We start from the raw sequence: 26135 nt of genomic DNA, 5'->3' as shown, positions 1-26135 counted from the left end.
AGATATAATAAATATAAAAAGTCCTAACTCTGAATAAATGGAATAAAATATGAAATTCTTGTGTGCTCAGTATTGTATGTCAAGTGTAATCAGTTTCAAGAGGTATAAAGATTTTAAATTTATAGAACTCAAGAAATATTAGGTGTCGAACCTTTGGGGAATGAGGTTAGTGGTTAATAGGGTGAAGATAGGATAAAAGAATGAGAAATATGCTAGTTGATAAAAATGATTTCCTAGATTCTGTAATAACAACTAACAAGAAGTCAATATGAAGTTCATCTAAACAAAATCCATTCCCCAAAATCTCTACCTCAGCCAACAAATGGAAGGTTTCCCAAAAAGGGAAAATTCCGTAATTCAACAACCATGTAAAATTACTCTCTTTCCTATAAATTCATCCAAATGGGTTTCAATAAGAGATTTCAAGTACGTAGAATAAGTGTAAGAAAATTAAGGTTTGTTTGATAAATGTTTTCAAAAAACAGTTTTTAGTTCTTAAAAAAACAAAAAAAAAAAACAAATTTGATAATCAAAAAATAGAAAATTGTTATCTATTCTCAAATATAGAAAATATGATGTTTTTTATACAATATTTTTTAGTTATTTTACATTGCTTTTAAGTATTTTCTAAAGGGTGTTTTAAAAAATAATTATACAAATTTGAATAATGATTAAAAATAAAATGTTACATATAAAACTTATTTTTAAAACATTTTTAAAAACATAGAAAATAGGTTAAAAATATTTTAAGCCCTCATATTGACATTTGTTTTACAAAATATCAAAGAACAGTTTTTAAAAATTGTTCTAAAAAATTGTTTTTCTAGAATTGTTTTGAAAATAGTTATTAATCAAGGTCTAGGCTTTTACTCCATTTGATGATATATTTAAAAGGTGCTTCCAACTTAAAAAGTACTTTTGAAAAAAATCAACCTGATAAAATTTAGAAAGCATTTTTATAAAGTAAAGAATTACTTATGGTGTTTCCTGGAGAAACACTTGATAAAAGATTCTCTTACAATTAAGAGTGTGTTTGACAATAATTCTAGGAATTGTTTCTACTACTTGTAATAGTTGAAAAATTTTATACTTAGAAAAATTAAAAACACTTCCTAAAATCACTACCAAACGTACTCTTATTTTTAGAGAAAATACTTCCACTAAAAACACTTGAAAAAACACTATCATCAATGTATATTATTGAAATAAACTCAGCTCTGAAACAATACAAAATACTTATTGGGTTTACACTAATCTGAAATTCAATTAGGTGCATAAACCATATGGCTTAATGGGCTGCCTATTCTCCCAAATTTTCCTCAACTTCCTGTCTATTTGTTGATATGGATAAACCCTCTTAACCTCTCCATTAATTAGATGTCATCACCATCCACCCGGGCCGCCCAACCAAATATTTATCACTTCACATGGTATCCCATAAATGATTCCTAGATTTTCTCCCAACTATTCCTCAGGCCACCTGCCACTTTTTATAGATGACATGGCTTAATTGCAATTTTAATTTGACTAATTTTCCTCACGTTGTGCTATTGTGGCATGCTAGTATAGTGTGCTGTCTTTCGTATTTTATCCACATGTACCCTCCTAAGCATGCCACATGGAGCTGCCTAATTAGCACCCAAACAAAAGGAAAAGAACTTTTAATGCTTAGGAAACTATTTCCAAAATAATCTTAAGCTTTCCTAAAAGCAGCACCAGGAAAAACCCTACAAAGTAGAAATATTGTGCATTCCATTTTGGGGTTTCCATGACATTGAAAACAGTCTTAATGATCATAATGAATGGAAGAAATTATGTTGTCCTCTCCCAATTCCCTTTCCCTTTTGAAATGGTCTAAATCTGTCAGAATTTTCATTGACAGGCCAAGGGAAGTTGCATCATCTCACCGGACTTGAAGAGAGCAAGGATGATCCCATGTTTATTTCTTGGAATGTTAGAGACTATGGTAGTGTCTTGGCTTTGGAATTCAATGTAACCTAACCTAAGCTGAGATTACCATTCCATTGGAGATTTAAGACCCTTTCACAAACTTATTCAAAGGTGGATATAATAGCTCACATTAATGAAGATCAAATGCAAGAGTTGAGCTACCCAGCAAGGTAACTTATTTGTAATTTGAGTAGTTATAACACAGAGGGATTTGGGTCAAAGTTTAATATGGAATGTCGCAAGGATATTACAGCAAAGTTACAAAAGCTTGTTGAAAGGGAAAGAATTTTTTAATCTCACTTGTCTTGATATAGAGCTGACTCAGGAGTTGAAGTTCTTGGGAGAGTCTTTTCCTTCTTTAAGAAAGACGTAGAATGGTGATGTTGTAGAATAGCTCTCAAGAAGTATATACAATTGCAGCCTATAAACCCAACAATAATGATAAGAGGCATAGAGCAATGAGATGAAAATCAGGAGATAAAAGATGCAGAGTGGCATAGCTATAGGCTATCGCAATAAACTTAGAGACACGAGAAACAAACTTTAGGGAAAGATGTTTACTTTGTGTTTTTGGAAAATCAAGATAATCTTGGCTTTCATGGTGAAGTCTGTAAACTTCTCAAACACCATCACAAGACTTTTCCTTTAGGTAAAGAACTTCAAACCCCTTCAATTTAATTCATATTGATGTCTTACGTCCCCTTCAAACCTTTGTGCAAAGTGGTTTGTTACTTTTATTGATGACTGTATTAGTCACCTTGATTTATTTTTTGAAATAAAAATAGAAAATTAACATAGTTTTTCCTATATTCATAAATTGATCTATACCCAGTTTAATGCAAAGATTCAAACATTGAGATCTAATAATGGGAAAGAATACTTCAATCAAACTTTTCACCTTATTTTCGAAAAGAGGTTTTCGTTCATCAATTTCTTTGTTCCAAAACACCACAACAATTTAAAGTTGATCTTAGCATGCCACTTGCACAACAAATCTTTGCCACCAAACCAGCATACACATCTTGAACTTGAAATTGAGCCTGAAATTGAACCTAAAATTGAGCCCTTGCCAAATAGAATACAAGAGAAGGGGAGGATCACACTTTCTCACTCAAGGTCTATTCAAAGTGGAATCTACTGGTCCAAGAAGCCCTACATGATCAAGCTGTTGACCCATAGTGGGTACTGAGTTTTTCATCAGGTAGCAAAGCCAAACTGATTCAAGTCCTAACGTTCTTTTTGAACTCCATTTACCCACAGCTCTTAGAAATGGTAAAAGACAACGCACACAGTATCTCATTTGCAACTTTGTTATCCTTACATCAAGCCTTTGTTACTCAATTGAAACCCCATTGTTTTACATGGTAATCTAGAGGAAGTCCAAAGGAGGTACTACCTATCCTAGATGAAATGAATCAGACTAAACATGATGAAATGAATCGACATTTCGTCAAGAAAAAACTGAATACTAGAGTTATGTTCACTCCCTATGTTTCCACAAGGAGGAGGTACCACCTAGGAACTTGCTTGTCACTTGGACAATTATAGGCAAGTTGGGGATAAAAAATATCTATGAATATTGAAAAAGAATTTCACTAAATCCCCTCGTAAAGGAAATTTGACCAAAATCTCTCATAATAAGAAAATTCTCATTATATTAGTTCATGTAGAGACTTCCTATATGTTAGTTATTTTCTATATTTTGTGTATTTAACCCATGATTTCCTAGGGTTACTTGATTTTATAGGATTTCTTTTTCAATTACTTTCTTTGTAAAGCTATACAAATTGTATTCCTTTGTTGATGAATGAGAGAAATTATTATCCTTCTTCACTAACATTTCACCCAATTCTACCAGGGGAAAAGTCACCTGCCTTAAAAGAAACATAGCTAAAACATAATCATACAAAACCTCACCAATAAAACATCAATTGAATTGAAAGAGAACAAATCAATCATACAAGATCTGGGAATAAAAATATTTCCTCCAGGGTTTTGATATCTGGGCCCTTCCTTTAGACAATAAGAAACCCAAATCAAATCAAACAACTAAATCAAGCGAAGCCAAATAGAATTGTTCAGGTTATAAAGCCGCTTTTGCTATCATGTCAGCTGATTAAGGTCCATTTCCAAGCTGTTGAAATGGAAACCAATTCTTTGTTGTCAGAGTTCACATTTATAACCAGACTGCCTGATCACGTCTTGGAACATTATCTTCCCATTCTTCTTAGTACTTGGTCCTTGCAGGTTGGAAACATTGAATTGACAAACAAGTTGCATCTCATATTACAAGAAACCTGAAAGTTTATTTGTGTACAAATATCACAAATCTTCCAATCGATACATTTGCATCTACAAGAAACTATAGTGCACACCGGAGGGTAAATTTGAGGCAGGTCTATTCAAGAGTTTAAGATTTTGGGCTAAATAAATCTCACGAGGTATCACAGTTGTGATTCCCTGTAAGTCTTGGCTCAGACCATTTCTAGAACCCCAAGCCCTCAGTCAGCTTAAGCTTTTGGAGCAAGTGGTAGTCAAAAGATATTTTATAACAAGCTCAACTGAGAAGGCAAAACATATTACATGCCAACAAATAGAGCAGTCCTGATTGAACTTGAAACTGGCTTTTCTACCACTGTTGTCAATAAATTCCGGCATCAGAAACCTTCTATATCTTTATTTACATTCGATGCTATTTCATAGCAGGAATATCCTTGAACATATATATATATATATATATATATGCACATATTGTGGAAGGTGCTACTATATATCCAAGGTGTCAGCAAAAAACCTAGAGCCTGTTTAGGAACGTTTTCAAAAACAGTTTTTGACAACAATTCTAAAAAATAATTCTCACTAGTTTTTAAGAATAAAATTCTGTTTAGAAATGTAACTATGAAAAATGGTTTTCTCTGCTTATTCTCCATGAAGGTATTGTACAGTTATATATAATGTAAAAGTTCTTAAAGTATTCTCCGAATTTTCATTTGTTGCTCAAAACATTGTACACGCACACACACATGAAAGTTGGAAACACCTCAAAAATTTTCTCCAAAACAATTTGTTTTCAAAACAAATTCTTGAAATATTGTTTTTTGTCAGAAGTTTGCCAAACTTGTTTTGTAATTTAAAAAGCTATCTTTTAAAACAGAAAATTATTTTCAAGAACAATTTTCAAATAGAGCCCTATATTGTTGTTTTTCCATCTCTCATTCTTCGTTCTTCTGCTTTCCTTTAAACCATCAATGATATCATTTCAAGGCAACCATTTTTCTTTGCTGCCTCATTTCATTTTATTTCTTCGAATAGGTAAACCTATAGCCATAATTTAACCTGCATATTAGGATTTGAGCTCAGCTTAAATAATTTTGGATCTTCTTATTCCATATGCATTCTTTATTATGGTTTTGCCTCTACTTTCCAAAATTCCAAATTTTTATGATTAAAACAGTAATGCAATTTTTTAAAATCATATAATAAGTTTGGAGCATTAGAGTCATGAATACCACCAAAACTTGTTAAATACAAAATACAAGGCTCAACATGGATCTCCCAATTCTCCATAATACCCCTAAGGTCTACAAGGTGAAGAAACATAGTGTTGGTTTGGCCTAGCTTTTAACTTCTACTTTTGAGCAATAGGAGAAGTAGAAGCACAAGTATTATTGTCGTGTGTAGGAGTCTCCCCTACTTTTTCCCAAAACATAGATAAATCAACCTACAAAGTGGGGTCCAGTTTGGGAGGTCTATCCAAGCATCCTTGGAACCTGTGTTTAACCTTAAAATGTTGATTTTACCATTTAAAAAACTCTCCTACACACAAAGCTTAGACTTTTAATCCATGGATTTTTATTCTCCATGAAGCTGGGCCATTAAAGGGGAAGTTTGGTCAAATAATACCATCTGAAGATGTGGGATGTATTGAAGCCAAAAAAATGTAAAGAAATAAACAAATAATGTAAGTGAATAAATTCATCAAAATAAAAAGGGTTAGCTCAAATAATGGATCAAGCACATAACGAAGATTCATTCATGAATTTGAATTTAGATAACAAAATTCAAACTACTATTTGACATGAAAATTTTTCAAGGAACATCTAGCTTCATTGTATAGTGCATTATAATTAAAAAAATTTCAAAGGATGAAGAGATGAAAAATATGATTGAGAAATACCTCTCATAGATATGAATGTTAATAATGTCCAGAACTTGCTGTGATTGTTTTCTCTGCAAAGAACATCAAATTTATAGTTTTCCAGAATATGAATCACCAACAAGAAAATCATGGGATGACAATGATCCAGACTATTGCATTGAACATAATATCGTGAGCAACAGTACAAAATTCAGAGAACATACACATGTCTATAATTTTCAGGAAAGAGAATGGAACACCCTTTATAACAGAAGGCAAGATGCGGGGTGTGTGTGTGTGTGTGTGTGTGTGAGAGAGAGAGAGAGAGAGACTTAAACACAACATTTGCATCCAAGGTCAACATAATTTTCAGTTCTTCATTATCCTTGACAATAAAATATTAACGCAGGCACAGGTGCAGCACTGTACTAGGTTTGTTAATAAATTAAAAGTTTGTGGACATCACTATATACCTCTACTAGTATGGTAATGTACAGCTAAATTATAAATTTTTTATTTTAGAACACATGCCTAACATCCATGTTAGGGAGAAAAGGCAGACATTCATCCATGAAGCACATACAACAATTGGATTTGAAAGGGTCATCTCGAAAACAGTGGAGTATTAACAGCATATGAATTAATAGTTCCAGTCACAATTAATGTGAGGTCAAAAACAATTCATGTAGAAGCATCCATTTTACCTTCTATGCCTTCTTCCATTAAATGCCTACAACCTCCAGTGGAACCATAGCCCAGGTGTTACCTAAACCTCAATCCACCATCTTTGGTAGCTGATTTAGGTTTGAAAATTTATTCAGCACCACCATTTCAGTTTTCTTAGAAGATAACCTAACATAATTGCTTGCTTAGATTTGGTACTAATTCAATGAACAAGGAAAATTTAAGGTTCCAAAGAAAAACTGATATTTACAAAGCTCTGCTCCCCAGTTAGATCCTAAATGAACTAAATCATCTGATGAGTTTGAAGTTAAAAATGCCTTGAATTTATCTTGTACCTAAAAATCAGAACTCAAGCACTAAGCTAATGGATAATAAAGCTTGCAGTTTAATCCAAATATTCACAAAATCATGAAATAAAAATAAAAGAATTAAAGAACTAATGGAAGGGAAATTTTCTTTGCCTCATCATTGCCTACTGATCTTCAATTTTTTTTTTTTTTTTTTTTATAGGTCTCATTGCCTACCAATCATCAATGAAAGAATTAGAACAGACATGGTTCTGGTGTTTTTTTTTTTTTTTTTTTTTGATAGGGAAGAGAATGTATTAATAAGCACTAAAAGCACACAAGAGTACACAGGATATATAAAAAGTGCACTTGGCAAAAAAATAGGAAAGAGGGAACATACAAAAAATACTCCCCCCCTCATCCAAGCCCCAACCAATCTATGCAATCGACTATATATGTATACCCATCGTCTATATACACCCTAACCCACATAGAGAAATCGTTAAAGAAAATATTTTTTTAGCCTTTAATCAAACAATTCCTTACAATCAAAGAATCTCTTATTTCGTTCCTTCCAACTCCTCTTTACACAAAGCACACCTATTAGCCAACTTCCACCCTCTTCTTTGAAGCTGATTCATTGTCAAAACCTTTCCTCAACAAACCTCCCAAGTAAAAAAAACTCACCTTCAAAGGAATCCCCGAGTTTCAAATTATCTTTTTAGGGAAAAGAGTAGTATAATTTGTCTCCAACAATGAGTAAAGCACTCTTACAAAGAAGACCTCTTTGCTATCTTCCTTCCACACTACTTTATCCTCCTTCTCCCTCTTCACTGTTTGTCCTTAGAGCTTAGAAAGAAACCTCTCCATGATACCCAACTCCTAATTGTTCAAATTCCTAACAAAATGAAAGTTCCAATTTCTTTTTTCCCCACTTTGCTCCCAAAAATCAGCTACTCATGCCTCCTTTAAGTTAGAAAGGGCAAACAATGGGAAAATCTCACATAAAAGTTGCTCACTACACCACCTATCTTTTCAAAACTTCACTCTACTCCTATTACCCATCTCAAAGGAAATCTTCGCATTAAAAAAATCTCATTGCTTCCCAATCTCTTTCCAAACCCCTACCATAGGGCTCTCTCACCACTCCTGACCTCCAACCCCCTTCTTTCTCCCTAAACTTTCCCTTTATGATTTTCTTCCACAACCAATATCTTTCACTAGAGAAGCGCCAACACCATTTTCAAAGAAGGGTCTTATTAAGCAAAGAAAGATAGTGAACACCTAGTCCTTCTTTCGATTTTTCTTTACAAATGGAAAACCACTTGACTAAGTGCATTTTGTTCTCTACGGCCCCTCCTCCCACAAAAAATCCCTTTCAATCTTCTCTAATCTCAATCTTGCAATTCTTAGGACGGAGAATAAAGACATAAAATAGATTGGTAAACTGGCTAGGGTATTGCAAGGTAAAGTGAGTCTTCCCCCTTTTGAGAGGTGTTATCTTTTCCAAAACGAAAGCCTCTTCAAAGAATTATGAATTACTGATAAAGAGGAGAATATTCGCCACAAATGGATGGGGTTCTTAACCTATTCTCACAGTAAAATCCAAGATAATTTGCAAGGGCTTCTAGCGGTGAGATGAGGTTACATCACATTGGAATGATAAGGAACCCTCTTGGGATGAAAAAACTAATTTTGAAGTTTCTTTGAAATGAAGCAAAAAAACCAAGTTTTATTCAGTTCATAATCCTGTAAAATTTATAATAAATATAAAAAAATTGTAAATTTTTTTCTTTTTTTTTAAATCTCATTTCTAGATAGAATGAACTCTTTTTCTAAAAACATTGAGTGAAATTCCAGTTTTTTGCACAATCTTTATACCCAAAAATGGATATTAGGCCTTCACAATCAAAGGGAATCCCAAAAATGTGACGTAACCATTTATGTTGATTGGAAGTGTCTCAAGATCAGATGATTCATTTATGTTGGTCACTTATGTGGTTTGAAGTCATCCTAGAGCCGAAAATAAACTTAGATTAGAGTGAGTTAATTCCAATTAAAAGAGTGGATAACATGGAGGAATTGGCCTCTAAGATAGGTTGCAAGGTGGGATAGCTTCCATCTACTTACTTAGGTACACCTTTGGATGTCCTTTTAAATCAGGGGCAGCATGGGATAAACTGGAAGAGTGGTTTTGTAAAAGACAAGCAATGTGGAAAAGATAAAACATCTCCAAAGGGGGAAGGCTTAATTTGATATGGAGCACATAATCCATCTTGCCCATACATTTTATGTCATTGTTCAACATTTCAAGGAAAGTCAAATTAGGGCTAGAGAAGATTCAAAGAGATTTTCTCTAAGAAAGTTTGGCTCCAGAGAAAAAATCATATTTAGTGAAGTGGATGATTGTTTGCACTGATAAGAGGAAAGGGGGCTTTTGTGTTAGATGTTTCTATTCGCCTAACAAGGCCCTTCTTTAAAAGTGGAGTTGGTGATATGCATAAAAAATAGAAGGCTTTTGGAAGCAAGTTATAAATGAAAAACATGGGCAAGAAAAAGGAGGGTGACATTCATGCGAAGTGAGAGATAGGATGGAGTTAGGCTATGGAAAGTCATTAAGAAGGATTGGGATCTCTTTAATGATAGAGGCTCCTTTTTTGTAGGTAATGGAAGGAGGGTAAAATTTTAAAAGGACAAAGATTATGGAGATAAACCATATGAATGAGCCATATCAAAATAGGGGTGGGTGATAGACTTAAGCGACTAGACAACTGAAAAGGGTCACTGGAAAGGGTAGTCATTAGTAAACGGTTGTTCTCTTTGTTTGGAATAGCTTGTGTGCCATATTCCATGGTCAAAGAGACTCTTTAGTTTAACATGACTCTTTTGTGCGAAATAGACAAAAAAAATGCACGTAGAGTTGCTCCTTTGTGCATTTGTTTTTTAAGCAAAAGAATCAAAAGATCATTTGAAAACAAGGAGCAATTTGACCAAAGACTGAAAAACACTTTCCCTAGTAATTTTTTACTATGATTATGTTTTACATCGATAAAGGTTCAAGATCTTTAATTGATTTTGTTGATTGATTAAGTTCTCACCAAGGGAGGGAGTAGTTTTTGTGTTCCCACTTTTTTGGGTATGTCTTTTGGCACCCATTGTATATGTTCTATGTACTTTGGTACACTATTTCTTTTGATGCCTTCTACATTATATACTCACTTTATTTGCCTTTCAAAAAAAAAATATCTATCTTCATTGATCGCTATAACCAGCACCAATATTTTACACAAGATTGAGAACTACTTATTGAAATGCTCATAGTAATATAAAAGAACTTCAATTGCACACTGCACCATAGCACCAATACATCATATTGCAGTGATAACTATATATATATCATTCAAGAGGAAGCAGATAATGAATAGAAACTCAGCAAATATCATAGCATGAGACAAAAACCAGAACAACAAATATGTAGGGAATGATAGATACCATGTGCCAATCCCATGGATAGCATTCCATCGATATTATCAACACGACGCTGTATAGATTTTAGAAGTGAATTCAATGATGAAACTCTCTTTCTAACACCAGAAATCTTGGCAGCATGTTGCATGATGAATGGCAAGGGTGCATCTTCTAATAATTTATCAAGCTCTGCAGAAATAATAGAAGATATCAAAGTTAATAGATTTCAACAAATTTTAGCAAGGAGGATTTTCAGATATAAGAAAGGGAAAAAGGTAATACTAAAGAATCTTGACTCTCAATAGAATATGTGACTTGATCCATGACATTGCTACTTAGAATTTTATACATCTATGCCACTTAGCAAGTTCCTGCACATTGCAATGATTCAGCATCCAATTGTTTAGATTCTAATTATTTTTTTTTTTTTTTTGATAAGTAAAGCAAGATATAATAATGAAGAGGCGGAAAGTTACAAGTATACAGGGGGTATACAAAGCAACAACCCCCTCTCAAAGCAAAAAATAAGATCAACAAGGCTCACCACCCCTTAGTTGGACGCCAACCATTCCAAGAACCCTATAAGGGACACATGCTCCTCACCAATATACAATCTAGCCCAGCTCCACAAACTACAAACAAAAGAATTCTTAAGCTTTTGGATATCTAACACTCCCCCCCTAAAAGCTAGCCTATTTCTTTCCTTCCAAACCGTCCAAAAAATACACAACGGTATGGATTTCCATATCTTTTTCCTTTTCTTTCCCACAAAAGGGCCCCTCCAGCTAGTTAAGACCTCCTTTACAGTTTCTGGAAAGACCCACTGCACACCTGATAACCCAAGAACAATATCCCACAGAACTCTGACCACTATACAATGAATAAGAATATGATTTACAGTTTCTTCTTCACAACCACATAGAAAACAACAATTAGGAAGCTACCATCCTCTTTTCTGAAGTCTATCAAGAGTGAGCACCCTCCCCCATGTAGCCTCCCAAGCATAGAATGCAACCTTGGTTGGTACTGAATCCACCCAAAATCATTGGGTCTGGCCACCAATCTATAAGCTTCTTTGACCCTAAATTTGCCATTCCTTCCTCCCTTCCAACAGACTGAATCTTCCTCCATAAAGGGCTTGTAATCCCTCAGAACATGTAGCAAGTTCCCTATCATATCCATCTCCCAATCATTAAAGTCCCTCAAAAATCTTAGATTCCACCCCCCTTGACCAAAATTCTGATCCCACATCTCCTCCACCGTCGCATTCCTATGAGAAGCCATAGCAAATAGGTGGGGGAAATTTTGGGACAGCCTTGTACCATTACACCAAACATCAGTCCAAAAATTGATTTTGCTTCCCTTCCCAACTATGAACCCCATGTTATCCTAGCACCAATCAGTTTCCTTCCAAATTTCCTTCCACACCCCCACGCCGAACGCCCCATGAGCCCTCTTTGCTCTCCAACCATGACCTTCTTGCCCATATTTCACTGTTATCACTTGCTTCCAAAGATTATCTTTATCATAAGCAAATCTCCAGATCCATTTACCAAGCAAAGCTTTGTTCAAGAGCACTAGCTTCCTTAAGCCTAGTCCTCCCTTGCTCTTATCCTCACAAATCGCCTCCCATTTGATTAGATGAGCTTTCCTTTCCACACTTCCCCCTCCCCAAAGGAAATCTCTTTGAACTTTATCTAATCTCCTAGCCACTGACTTAGGCATCCGGAACAAAGACATGTGATAGATTGGCATGCTAGCCAAAGTGCTTCTTATGAGAGTGATTCTCCCCCCTTTTGAGATATATTGTCGTTTCCAATGCGCTAGTCTCCTCCTCACTTTCTCTTCCACCCCATCCCAAACTGAAGGGGCTTTGTTAGGAGCCCCTAATGGCAAGCCCAAGTATTGAGAAGGCAGTGAGCCCACCCTACATCCTAACTCCACTACCATCTCCTCAATCTCCTCCACCACACCAACTGGGATAATTTCACTTTTGTCCAAGTTAATCCTTAGGCCTGAAGCTACTTCAAACCACAAAAGAATCCAGCTCAAATGTGTTAGGTGCTCTTTGTTAGCCTCACAGAACACGATTGTATCATCAACAAAGAAGAGATGGGAGATTTTTAGATTGTGTCTCCTATCACCCTGAATACTGCAACCTGAGAGGTAGCCCCCCGCAACCGCCCTCCTAATTAGGGCATCTAGAACTTCCATTCCCAAGACGAAGAGGTAAGGAGATAATGGATCCCCTTGACGAAGCCCTTTAGAACTCGGGAAGAATCCGGCTGGAACCCCATTAACTAGAACTGAAAACTTGGCTGAAGATATACAACTCCACATCCACCCCAACCACTTTGAGCCAAATCCCATTTTGTGTAGTGTCTTCAACAAGAACTACTAGTTGATGCTATCATACGCTTTCTCAATATCCAACTTACAAATGAGCCCTTTCTCTTTTCTTTTCTGCCACGAGTCTATCACCTCATTCGCAATTAAAGAAGCATCAAGGATTTGTCTTCCCATCACAAATGCATTCTGAGTTGGGGCTACCACTTTGTTTAACACTCTCATGAGTCTATTAGCTAACACTTTAGCCATCAATTTGTATAGCGCGCCCCCCCCCCCCCCCCCCCCCCCCCAAGAGACTAATGGGTCTAAAATCTCCCAAATCAGCCGCTCCCCCTTTCTTAGGAATCAGAACCAGAAAAGTGTTATTGAGACTTTTGAGAAAGGAGCTTTGCTCATAAAACTCCTTAAACATCTCCAAGATCTCCCCTTTCACAAAATCCCAACAACTTTGCCAAAACGCCATAGTAAAGCCATCCGGCCCAGGGGCTTTATCCCCACTCATCTCCATTAAAGCTGAATGAATCTCATTTTCAGAGAATGGAATCTCAAGATTCTCTGCTTCTAATTATATCAATGACTTAGAGGCTAGCATCAAGAAAAGCCTATCTAGTTCCTTGTGTTACAGAACCATTTTGGCTCCCTAACCCCACTCAGGCTACTATGTGAACATCAAACAACTTTCATTCCATAAGTAAAGGCTGATATCAGATCCAGCAGCGTCTTCTGGCCATATTTTTTAACTTTATATGTTTTTTCTCAAAGATCTCATTATTAGCTTTTTGAAATGTTGAGTTAAATGCCACCATCCTCATTTCTCCACAATTTGAACTAGATGTGTGACAAATAAGAAACTAAACATGACAAAGCTGATTTGAACTATAGCCGATCCAAATCCCAATCTTTAATAAACCCTCAAACTTCCCCTTTTCAAAGACCATAGATATTATATATTAGAAAGCATGTCCCATTAGCTGACCATAAAAAACCTTTCCAACATTTCAATTTAAAATGTTGAAAAAATACGCAAGAATAAAATAAATATGTAGGGATTTGTAGGATGAAGATGAACCAACAATAAGAATTGTAAATGAGCAACTGTTATTTCAGAGTTCCAGAATGTGCTCCAGTGTTGTTATGAAAGCATTTTCTCATGAATGGAATTTTAGACCTTCAAAAACATAAAAACTCCATTTCTTACCCAATTACAATTATAATAATTAATCAGGAACAGAGGCTTTCCAGTTTGAAGGACTTCTAATCATTTATAAAATGGGGCATAAAAAAATTCAGTCAAATTTAGCAATTGCATCACTTATTTTTAAATTCCACATCTCCAAACCCTAAATTATTCTTCTTAACCAAAAGGAAAACAATCTTTGACCCAAATTTTGAAAAAGAAAAAAAAAGCCATCATAGTCTATTAACAAACCCTACATAACAGTTACTAACAACTACAACCAAGGCATGAAATGAAGAAGATAGAAGTCCATTTTCATGAACCCCATAACAAAACCCTAAAAATAAACCAAATAAAACAGAAAGCTACCCCTCCATTCCTCTGGCGCCACCACCACCAGAAAAAAGCCCAAGGAAATGAAATAAAGAAAATTGAGTCTCATTCTTTATAAGAACCTTGTGTCATTAGAATTCAATCCTAGTTTCTGTTCATTGGCACAAAAGGAATTCAAATTCTAATTCTAATTTTATAAGGAAGCATAATGTTTGCTTCCTTATATACAAGGAAAAGTTCAAAGGAAATCTCTGGAAGGTTAAATAAAAATACAAGGAAAAAAAATACAATTTAAAGGGAAAAAACAAAAATTCATGAAACTGCAAAGCAAACCCTGCAGATCAGATCCTGGAGAATAAACCAAATAAAATGGGAAAAATTGACGGAAACTGGAATTCAGGAAGCAAATTCCCAATATCTGTTGATTGGAAACCCAAATTCATATTATAAAAACAAGCATAATCCATGTAACAAAAGTTGAAATTTGGGGTTGAATTTCAAGGGAGGAGTGAAATGTGGAGATTTTACAATCAAAATCAAATAAACCAAATAAAACGAAGATTTAGACAAAAGCAGAAACCCAAAAAACAACAATCAAGATGCGAGAAAAAGGAAATAGGATTTGATTCCATATAACCTTAGTATTAAAACCCCAATTCCGATAATTGTATAAGCAAGTATAACTCAAGTAAAAAGAGTTGAGATATGGACCTCCGGTGAGACGATCAATGACGAGAGAGAGGTGATCCTGGCTTCGAATAACGGCGTCAGCTCTGGAATCGAAGTCCCTAATTACAGAGCCCAGCATGGAGGATATTGCTGTGCCCAAGGACTCGCAAGTGTTGATGCTATTGTTGTTCTCATCGTCGTTGGAAATGTCAGGGTTGGGGTTAGGGCTAGGGTTAGGGTTAGGGTTAGGGATAGGGTTTGGTCGAGGTTCATACGGAGATTTACAAGGTATGTCTTCCTCGGACATGGCAGAGAAGAAAGTCTTGTTTCACATATCACAGCCTATTTCTTTACTTCTCAATGAAAGGGAGGTGCAGACACGTCTGGGTTATTTGGACATGAGACTCAAAATGAAGGTCAAATTGGAAAATTAATCCAACCTTCTAATTCTTTCATGTTATAACCATATTTAGACATTTCTATCCTTATTTATTTTTCTCCAAAAAGACATCACATTCCTCAAAAGCTCTAATACTTCATCTCTCTCACCACCAATGGTCTCTATAGATCGTAATTGAACCCACCATTAAAAATGAGCTAAGAGAAGGAACGAAAAGTTAAGAGAAACATTTGACACATATTAATTTAGATTAAATGGTGTTAATTTTTATAATTTAAATTGTTTTTATTTTAAATGTTTATTTAGATTAAACATTTGACACAATGAGAACGTTGTGTCTGCATAGGAGGGTTGTTTGTGACATCCCACATCGGATAAAAGGAAAAGTTCATAACACTATATAAGTATGAACTTCTCTTAACCCTATAGAATCGTTTTAAAGTCATGAAAGCTCATTTGAGTCCAAAGTGGATAATATTTATACGGTTGAGAGCGGGTCATTACAAATGGTATCAAAGCCGATCCCCGACCTCGGTGTGGGGTTTGTTTGGGCTCATAAGAGTGTTTGTCTGTTTGGCCCCATAATCCCGTGCGACACAATGAGGACATTGTACCTATATGTGGGGTGTTTGTGACATCCTACATCAGATAGGGGAAAGTTCTTAGCATTATATAAGTATGGACTCCTCGTAACCCTGACCTATTTTCATTACAGAATAGATACAGAATCATGTATGACCTATTTTCATTTTCATTTTCATTTTAATGACTTTTTAACATTCCAACTACCTTAGTTTTAAGGGATAACCGATTAAAAGGGACAAAAATCCCTCAATATTGCAAAACTAACCCTTTACTTATTTAGGTCTCAAAAATGACCCAATTCGGACAAAAATACCCCCTCACCCCCTCAGTTATCTTTTTCAGCCCTTTTTCCCTCCAACTCCAATTTTCTCTTGTATTGTGTCTCTTCGTTACCCTTTTTCCCTTCAACTCCAATTTTCTCTTGTATTGTGTCTCTTCGTTACCCTGCAAACCCATTTGTTCCATCTGTTAACCTGCGAGAAAGAAATCACGAAGGATTTTTCCGTTTATTGCAAGAGAACAAAAAGGCAACACAATACAAAGAAAAAACAGAAAGTAAGTTTCACTGTTTCATTCTTTGATTTTGGTTTTTTGAACTGTATATATGAATCTTCATCCATGAAATGAGAAGAAACCCTAAGTGTCTTATTTTGGTTCTTATTTTTTTCTTTTAATCAAACCCGATTTTTCATCTTTCTGATATTGTGTGTTGATTCAGTTCATGAAAATGGAGGAAGAAAAAAATTCTGTGATGAAAAATACGAAACAGAAGAGGTATAAAATTTTGGGAAAAAAGAGAAGTGAAAGAAAGCCAGGTTTTGAAACCTCTTCATCGTCATCAGAAAATGAGAAGAAATCAACTGATTCAGTAAGCATTAATTGTCTACTTGAAATTTTGATTTTTAATTTTTTTTTTAATTTTATCATTTTTAATAGATTTTTTTTTGTGAATTTATTTTTCATGAATTGATAATCTAATTGTTGGAAATTTTCTCAGTGAGGTTATAGTCCAAGGTTTAAAGCAATATTTGAATTATTAGAAAAAACTAAACTTAACTACTATCAAGTTTACCATCAAAAGGTTTTGAAATTTTGTGTAATGAAGTTATTTGTTATGAATTTATAACGTATTTGAATATAATTTTTGTGAAATTATTTTATCCAAATATTTAGAATTTTGATTTAAATATATATGTTAAGAAGAAACTGAACTTAACTGCTATCAAGTTCATTGTCAGGTTGCAATTTCAAAATGGTTTTGTTTTGTTTCAAATTTCAATAAACACTAGAATAATGTCTCCAATTTTTTGTAGCTGCAACTTACTAAAATATAATAGCTTCAATTGCATTAGTAAAATAATATCTTTAGAATATTAGCATTTGACACGACATCCTTAAATAATAGGAAAATAAAGTCTATGTTAAGAAGTAATACAAAATGATGGATTTAACATAGTTGGATAAGTTTGGTAATATAATTTTGCTCAATTTATATTGATATTTTTACAATTTGTTATTATTTTGCAGATTGACATTCCTCCTCCTCTCCTATCTTTTATATCTAAAATATCTAAAGAGGAGTACTTTCCTGGAAAAATTGCATGTTTGTCTCACTTGGTAGCCATTGAAAATATTAAGAAGAAATTGACTGAACCACAATTGGAGATGTTTAGAAAATCATGTTTTGGTCATTTTTTACTCCTTCCCGAACTTAGATTTTCAGCCCAAATTGTTCATCAATTGTTGTTACGTCAATGTGAAACCAAAAAAGACAATGAAATATGGATTTTATTAAAGTCAAAGGGCTTAAGATTTAGTAAAGAAGAGTTTGCATTGATTACGGGCTTGAGTTTTGGTCCTATTACAAAATGTGATAAAAAATCATTACGAATAAGGGACACATACTTTAAAGGAGAAAACAAGGTGCGTAATGATGAGTTGGAGAAAGTTTTTCTTTCTTTAGGAGAGGAAAAGAAAAAGAAAAAGAATAAGAAAAATAAAAAAAAAGGATTTGAAGATGAAGAGGTGATAAAGTTGGCACTTTTGTATTTTTTAGAGCATGTTTTATTTGGGAAAGAAGGAAAAAATTTGATAGATATGGAATGGGTTGCTTTGGTTGATAATTTGGAGGCTTTTAACAAGTATCCATGGGGGGGATTTGTTATGAGAGGACACTATTTGGTTTGCAAAGAGCTTTGGAGAACCGGATATCCAAATACCAAGATAAAAAGAAAACAAAGGGAGAAGCTGCAGTTGAAGCATATAGTCTTGTTGGATTTCCATATGCATTCCAGGTTTGGGCATACGAGGCTATTCCACTTATTGGATTGAAATATGCCACTCGTGTATCTGAGAGGTATCCTCGAATATTAAATTGGAGTGCAACAAGTGCTCCAAGGTCTACTGAGGTTGAAAATGTATTTCTAGAGCCTCATGTAAGTAATTCTTTACCTTTACATTTTAAGAATGCAATTATAAATATTATTGTATTGTTGTTTATTAATAATTATATTTGATTTGGACTTTGTAGTTAACTTTTCATTCGCTTCTAACACCCACTTTAGAGGAGCAACAACAAGACTATTACAAGCATGTAGATAAACAAGGAGCTTCAGCAGAAATGTTGCACCAATCAAATGCCTCACAAGATGCCAAGAATGATGACTTAAGGCATGAAAAAAGCTCATCTGACACTGCTGCATATGTTGCTGCTGCTACTGCTGCAATGGCAGAAGAAACAACAAATGATGCAATCACCCCATCAATAGAGGTAACTTAAACTAAACTTAGCCATCATAAATAATGCATGCATGTTTTTTTTTTTCGGTACTTTATTTAATATAAGATGTTCATTCCATAATTAACATGTGGAACCTGACCTTAACTATAAATAAACAAGAGCTATTACAAAAGCAACCTATTCATTGGTTGATTACAAGGGTAAAATAGGTATTTACAAAGCTAAAAATCAAGCAAAATATCTTGGAGAACCGGTAGTGGAATAACATCAACAATGTCTCAAAACAGGGGATTCAAAGGAATTTCGCAATGTGCCTAATCCTCCTTGCGAAATTTTCGCAATGTGTTTCTTCATGGTGCGAAATGGCAAAATTTCGCACCATGAAGAAAATCCCCTTGCGAAATTTTCGCAATGTGGCTCTTCATGGTGCGAAATGGCAAAATTTCGCACCATGAAGAAAATCCCATTGCGAAATTTTCGCAATGTGAAATTCACCTTGCGAAATTGGCCATTTGACATGATGCAGTTGTCTTCCGAAGGCCATATCTTCCTCATTTCAGCTCCAAATCATACACAGTTTGAAGCGTTGGATTCTTGACTTCCTAAGCTTTCAAATGGTATATAACATGCAAAAATTGGACTTTGGGAAGTGCCTCAAAAGTTCGAAAGAAGACTGCAGCTGTTTTCTTCACTCTGTTTTCCTCTTCTCCATTGCTTGTGCTCGTGTTTCCACTTGAAATTCAAGCCTATAAACGTACAAAATCCTTGCTTAACTCGCCCAAGTAGCTCCTCCAACAATTGGCATGCTTGAATTGGTTCATAAACTGATAAAAACATGTAAACTTGCCACAAAATGGTTAAAACCAATTACTAAGGACCTTAATGAATTAATTGGGTTAAATGAATATGATTACTACTCAAAGGTGCTTAAAACCATTATAATTAGGTCTACAAAATAGCACTTTTTGGTAGTAATCACAAAGTGAACAAACTTGTCATAATATATATATAAATATTGTAAGTGTTAAATTTTTATTTCATTTATGTGCAATATGTGCAGAAATTATGGATGGAGTTTGTGAAATTCAGACAAAGCTCAGAGTTAAATTTCAATCATCTAAAGAAAGAAATTGAAGGACTCAACTTGAAGATGGATGAATTGAAACAACTTTTATTAGAAGTTAGTGACATGTTTACTTGTTTAAATTTTCTAATACTTCAATGTTTTGACATTTGTGTTTTCTCATATTTATTATTATTGGGTGGTGTATGCAATTTTAGGTTAAGAGTTCGAATGAGGAACACGGTATGCATGACACTAGATTCAGAAAATCTAGTACAAAAGAAAATGATAACAATATGGGCTTTGATTTCCAGACTGGAATTTTTTAGGATGTTACAGATGATGAAGTGGAGAGAAATGACATTCCCATGGATGTGAACATTGATATGGAAGCTTCTAGAAACCTTCAGCTTGCAGAAAAACACATGACTAAAGAGTTGAAAGATGACTACTCTATTGATGATCCAGTTATTGATATTGCCAAGTTGTTTGGTACCCCAACTATGTCGGGCGAGTTTTCAGTATATGTCATACCTCACCATCTATCTCCTGCCATTTTTAAGCGAAGGCGTGAGATTAAAAAGTCTCATATCTTACAGCACCCTTTTACAGATCCCACCAAGAGAAAGAAACTAAGAAAAGAGATTGAGAAACCATTAACTTCATTTGATCCTTTGCATCCAATCTCTGAAGAAGCATTAGAGTCCTTTCAAAAGTGGATGAGTGATGACCAAGGGTAAGTTGTATACATCCATACTTGTAAATTTGTGTTCTTCACAAGTTATAAAATTACTAATGTTTTTATTTTTATTTTTTATGTCAAAGGTCCACAATTGACATTGACTACATGCATATAGATAAAAAATGGTTTCAATCACTGTCTAATCATGGTTCATGGCTTGCTGACACGGTTTGTAAATGATGCATTTTGTTTTTGTTTTTATTTATTATTATGTTCAGCTTACAACCAAATAATATAACTAATTTACTTTATTGTAATTGTTAGCACATTGATGTTGCCTTCTTCTTTTTCCGGAAGCGGCGAATAGAAAATCCTCATCTTTTTTCCCAAAAGTTTACCACAGTGGATACTATGTTTTGGGTATGTGTAGTTTGAATTTTAGTTAACATTTTTAATTTTTTTGTAATAATGAATCTTATGATCTTGGTTATTTATTTATGTATATTAACTTTATTCTATGTAGCAAAATGCTCAAGCAAGATGGATTAAGCATGGCAAGAAGTGGAACCAATTCAAATTACTAGAGAATGACATCCTTATTGATTATGCCAATGGTTTGCAGCCTCTTTATTCTGTCAAATGGCCTGATGTTGACATTGTGTATGTCCCTATCAATGTTCGGGCTAGTCACTGGGTATTAGGAGTTGTCCACCTTCATCGAAGGATTATATACGTATATGACTCATTGATGGGCATCAATAATAATGCAAGATTGCAAGTTGCCATTAAACCATTAGCCAAATTGTTGCCGCATATATTGAATGCAATAGCATATTATGGTTTTCATGGTGACACAAAAGTTAACTACCAAGAATGGGAAATTGAATGGCTGCAAGATATTCCTCAACAGGAAAATGAGTAAGTGATCTTAAATTTACTTTCATAACTTATACACTTAATCTTTAATAATAGCCCTAACATTGATTATTTGTGTACCATGCAGTGGTGATTGTGGCATGTTTGTTATCAAATATGCTGAATACTTAATGCACAACCATCCATTGAAGTCATTAACAAGTGCACGAATGGACTGGTTTCGGGAAAAGATGGTAGCAGAGTTATTTTATATGAAATACTTGCCTATGTAATGAATTCATGTTGATATTTCACATTTTGATAATGTAGTTGGATGGTTTGTTATATGTAATTGGATAGCTTCATATATGTAGTTAGGCATTTTGATAAATGTAGTTGGACAGGTTGATATATCTACTTGGATATTTTGATGAATGTTGTTCGATAGTTATGCATACAATTGACATTTTAAACTAAACTTCAATGTTGTCAAGTTGTTATGGGTACAAACTTGAAGGTAATTAAGTCCACAGTCTTAATAGAACACATGAACTTAACTACTATCAAGTTAACTGTGAACAAACTTGACAGATATTAAGTCGAAATCTATTCCAGAATAACATATTTAATCTGGACTTAACAGGTATCAAGTTGATCTTCTATAGACTCATAAGAAGTTGTGTCTACAATTGTCATTTTTACCTGAACTTAACTATTGTTAAGTTATTTTATGAACAAACTTGAAGGTAGTTAAGTTCACAGTCTTCAGACAAAAACTGAACTTAACTATTGTCAAGTTATTTTATGAACAAACTTGAAGGTAGTTAAGTTCACAGTCTTCAGACAAAAACTGAACTTAACTATTGTCAAGTTATTTTATGAACAAACTTGAAGGTAGTTAAGTCCACAGTCTTCAGACAAAACCTGAACTTAACTATTGTCAAGTTGTTTTATGAACAAACTTGAAGGTAGTTAAGTTCACAGTCTTCAGACAAAACCTGAACTTAACTATTGTCAAGTTGTTTTATGTACAAACTTGAAGGTAGTTAAGTCCACAGTCTTCAGACAAAACCTGAACTTAACTATTGTCAAGTTGTTTTATGAACAAACTTGAAGGTAGTTAAGTTCACAGTCTTCAGACAAAACCTGAACTTAACTATTGTCAAGTTGTTTTATGTACAAACTTGAAGGTAGTTAAGTCCACAGTCTTCAGACAAAACCTGAACTTAACTATTGTCAAGTTGTTTTATGAACAAACTTGAAGGTAGTTAAGTTCACAGTCTTCAGACAAAACCTGAACTTAACTATTGTCAAGTTGTTTTATGTACAAACTTGAAGGTAGTTAAGTCCACAGTCTTCAGACAAAACTTGAACTTAACTATTGTCAAGTTCCTTATCAATAAACGTGAGAACAGTTGAGTCCATAGTTTGAGAATAAACATGTAATTTTCATTTATACTTTATACATAACTCATCATAACATATATGTACAAAAGTAACAAATATCTCCATTTCTATGGTTATGCAAAAAAAGGGGATCATTATTACAATATTCATCTATGTGCTTATCCTATCACCTTATACAAAAAAGTAACTTACATTTCTGTTCACATGGGTACCAAAAAAACAAAAAAGCTCACTATTACAATTTTCATTCCATGTAAGTTCATAGAGTGCCAAAGCTATCATGATATCAAGGGATTGGTCGTTTGCATGTTTTCCGATTATGCCCATATTGACCACATCGACTACAACGAGATGTGCGCTTGCCCTCTCCACCAGAAGGAATTCTTACTTTCCTTGGTCTTCCTGTTGGGCGTCTTGTTTTAGGTGGTAACACAACTTTATCACGAATATGATTAGGTACTACCCAATCTATTTCATTTCCAGTTGGATAAATACACTCTGAATATGAAGATAACAATGCTTTAGTAGTAAAATACTTGGAGCACAAAGTGTAACATGAAATGTTGTAAAATCTACAAGCAGCAATAACATGTGCACATGGAATATGATCAAGATCAAATTGTCGACATGTGCATGAACGAGTGTCTAAATTCACTTGAGCACTAATGCCAGCATAGTTAACATTACACTCCTTGGAGTTGATAGGTTCCACTAGATATGTTGCTGACATATTATACCTAGAACGAAGTTCTCCATCAGCCCACATGGTAAGTTCAGTTGACATTGACATTGCTTGTTGTTGATGAGTCACAAACCATTTTTGAAGTAAGTTTCTCAATTCTTCAACCAATTGCAAAACCGGAAGATCTCTAGCATTTTTCAACACAGCATTAAGGCTTTCAACGATCCCTGTCGTCATGATATTATATCTTTTTTCGGTAGAATATGAACGTGCCCATCGATCAACACCTATATCCATCAAATATCTTGCTGCTCTTGGGTCAATCATCTCTAGTTGCCCAAATATAAAATTAAACTCTGAAACACGATAAGCATGGGCAGCATCATGGAACAACTTATGAATTGCAGGATTCTTGAACTTTGTCTTCAAATTTTGTCCAACGTGATAAGTGCAGACACCATGCCTCGCATGGGGAAATACTTTATGTACTGCTTTCTCAATGCTACCATGTCGATCTGATATCACAAACAAATCATCAATGTGTCCAAGTGCATCATGTAGTTTTTGTAAAAACCACTCCCATGAGGCATCATTTTTTGAATCACCAATCCCAAAGGCTAAAGGGTATATCTGATTGTTGCCATCTTTACACGCTGCAATAAATAAAGTCCCTAAGTACTTTGCTTTCAAAAATGTCCCATCAACTGCAACCACAAGCCTTATTGATGTGTGAAACCCAGCAAGAGATGCACTAATCGACATAAAAAAGTATTTGAATTGATTATCACAATCAGTAACTATATCAGTAATGGTACCAGGATTTTTTTGCTCTAAAACATAGCAATAGGATGGTAAAGTGTTATAAGACTCCTCAGGTGATCCCCTAATAGAACCTAGAGCAAGTTCTTTGGCTCTCCACGCCTTATCATAACTGATTTGAATGCCATACTGCTTTCGAATGTCTGCTACAATGTCTTTTGGTCGAAATTCACAACCAATCCCTTGATATGTTTCTCTTATACTCTCACCAATCAACCAACTACTTGCATGTCGATTGTCACGAGACATCATATCTAACCGACAAGTGTGTGTTGAATAGAATTTCATTATTTGAAACATATTGGAAATCCCCAACTTGGTAGCACGAACTCGCCACTTGCATTCTTTATCAAAACATTCAACAAGCAATAACTTAGTAGTGGATTTAGTTGTTTTGAACTCAAACTTCCTTTTCAGAGCCATCATATACAACTTCCTTTGTAATTCTTTCTTACTTGAGTAAATTTGGTGTTCTTCTAGATGGTCATCACTAATTCCACTAACTATAGGTTGTTGCATCATGTTTTGTCTTTCATTTGCTACATCTTCGATTATAGTGGGATTGTCATGTATGAACCCATCACTTGTATCAATCATGGTCAAGATTTCTGCACTCTGAGCTGAACCAGTTCTGAATGAGCCAATTTGGGTCACTTGCTTATCACTAGTAGGGTTAGTATTCATTCTATAATCCTCCTCATTAATTGCAGTCTCATTCATGTTCCAATCATGAACTTTATACTCTTCATGTGACTCATTTTGAAATCTTGGTCCATTTTCACCATCAACAGTAAGAGTTTCAACTGAATCACAATGAATGTGTCTACTTTTATGCATCAACATTGAGTCCTCATTCAATTCTTTATCAATCTCAGAAGACATATGACATTCGAAATAAGAATTGCAAATTGATTTCTGATTGTGATTATCAATTCTCTTTTCAACTGTGATGCATAATGGAACAGGCAGCTTACCATTTGTACAATTTAAACCAATAAAGAATTTCACATCCCCATCATCAGTTAGTTGTATAGGACTTGTGGGTATGTTGGCATTGAATACATACTTCATTGAAAGAAAACAATTTGTTGGATCTAGCTTCAAAATATGATGGACAACCCCTAATAACTCTTTATATGATATAGTTTTCGGGATCTCAATGCCTTTACCTTTACTTCCTTCGAAATAGAAAACATTTCCATCTCGTACCCATTCTCCTTCATATAAAAGCATTATTCCTACTTCATCAACCACTGAAATAACAGAATAATTCAATTAGTGGCATCAACAAACAATATTAGAATATTTTTTAGTTACATCATAGCATTAGCACCAATAAGTAGGTATTAATTTTAAAAAACTCATTCATTATTAAATACATATTATTTCATTACACATATTTATTTTTTTAATAAACAACAAATAAATAACATTATTAATCATCTTTACTACCTCAAATAATACCAATAATGATATAGAAATACAATGTATATAGTTATTAAATAAATTCAGACATTGTAACTCTAAACTATTTTAAACAATAAAAATATATTTGTTTACTAAAAGATTGGTTATGTTGTAATTTATTTAATGTCAAGGCTAATTTGCAAATGATTCAACTCAAATTGAGTATAATTAAATACAATAACAAAAATATAATGTTACTATAAAATAACTATATACAATCTTAACTTACTTCAAGTTCAACTTAACACACGTCAAGTTCAACTTAATATCCGTAAGGTTTTGATATATAACTAAAAAAGATAACTTTATATATTATGTCAAAACCCTATTAACACATATATTTACATCTATATAAAGCACAAATGTGCAAACAATACCAA

At 34.2% G+C, this 26135-nt stretch overlaps 2 protein-coding genes and 1 long non-coding RNA gene across 5 annotated transcripts; 1 reads left to right on the top strand and 2 right to left on the bottom strand.

The window, feature by feature from the left end:
* Positions 1 to 2051: 2051 nt before the first annotated feature.
* On the bottom strand, positions 2052 to 15661 carry LOC100257623 (uncharacterized). 3 transcript variants are annotated; one of them, XM_010646708.3, is made up of 4 exons: positions 15098 to 15658; positions 10552 to 10716; positions 6128 to 6180; positions 2052 to 2371 (listed from the first exon to the last, which is right to left on the bottom strand). In XM_010646708.3, exons 1-3 carry the CDS (start codon positions 15360 to 15362, stop codon positions 6146 to 6148), a joined length of 465 nt encoding a protein of 154 aa, XP_010645010.1. In that variant the 5' UTR covers positions 15363 to 15658; the 3' UTR covers positions 2052 to 2371; positions 6128 to 6145. The 3 variants fall into 3 exon arrangements, with proteins under 3 accessions (XP_010645010.1, XP_002269358.1, XP_059591545.1); XM_002269322.4 differs by lacking the exon at positions 2052 to 2371 and adding an exon at positions 3855 to 4247 and having other exon boundaries at positions 15098 to 15661; XM_059735562.1 differs by lacking the exon at positions 2052 to 2371 and adding an exon at positions 3855 to 4585.
* A 5751-nt stretch (positions 15662 to 21412) lies between these two features.
* On the top strand, positions 21413 to 21793 carry LOC132253469 (uncharacterized). The gene is made up of 2 exons (XR_009465322.1): positions 21413 to 21443; positions 21529 to 21793. It is a non-coding gene; the product is annotated as an uncharacterized LOC132253469 (long non-coding RNA).
* Positions 21794 to 23073: 1280 nt separating this feature from the next.
* On the bottom strand, positions 23074 to 25170 carry LOC132253368 (uncharacterized). The gene has a single exon (XM_059735141.1). It carries the CDS (start codon positions 25168 to 25170, stop codon positions 23074 to 23076), a length of 2097 nt encoding a protein of 698 aa, XP_059591124.1.
* Between the last annotated feature and the right edge of the window lie 965 nt (positions 25171 to 26135).

This window comes from Vitis vinifera, chromosome 19 (assembly GCF_030704535.1).
Source record: "Vitis vinifera cultivar Pinot Noir 40024 chromosome 19, ASM3070453v1".
NCBI classification, from domain to species: Eukaryota; Viridiplantae; Streptophyta; class Magnoliopsida; order Vitales; family Vitaceae; genus Vitis; species Vitis vinifera.
The sequence above is the reverse complement of the archived record's forward strand: the minus strand, read 5'-3'. Positions and strand labels throughout refer to the sequence as shown.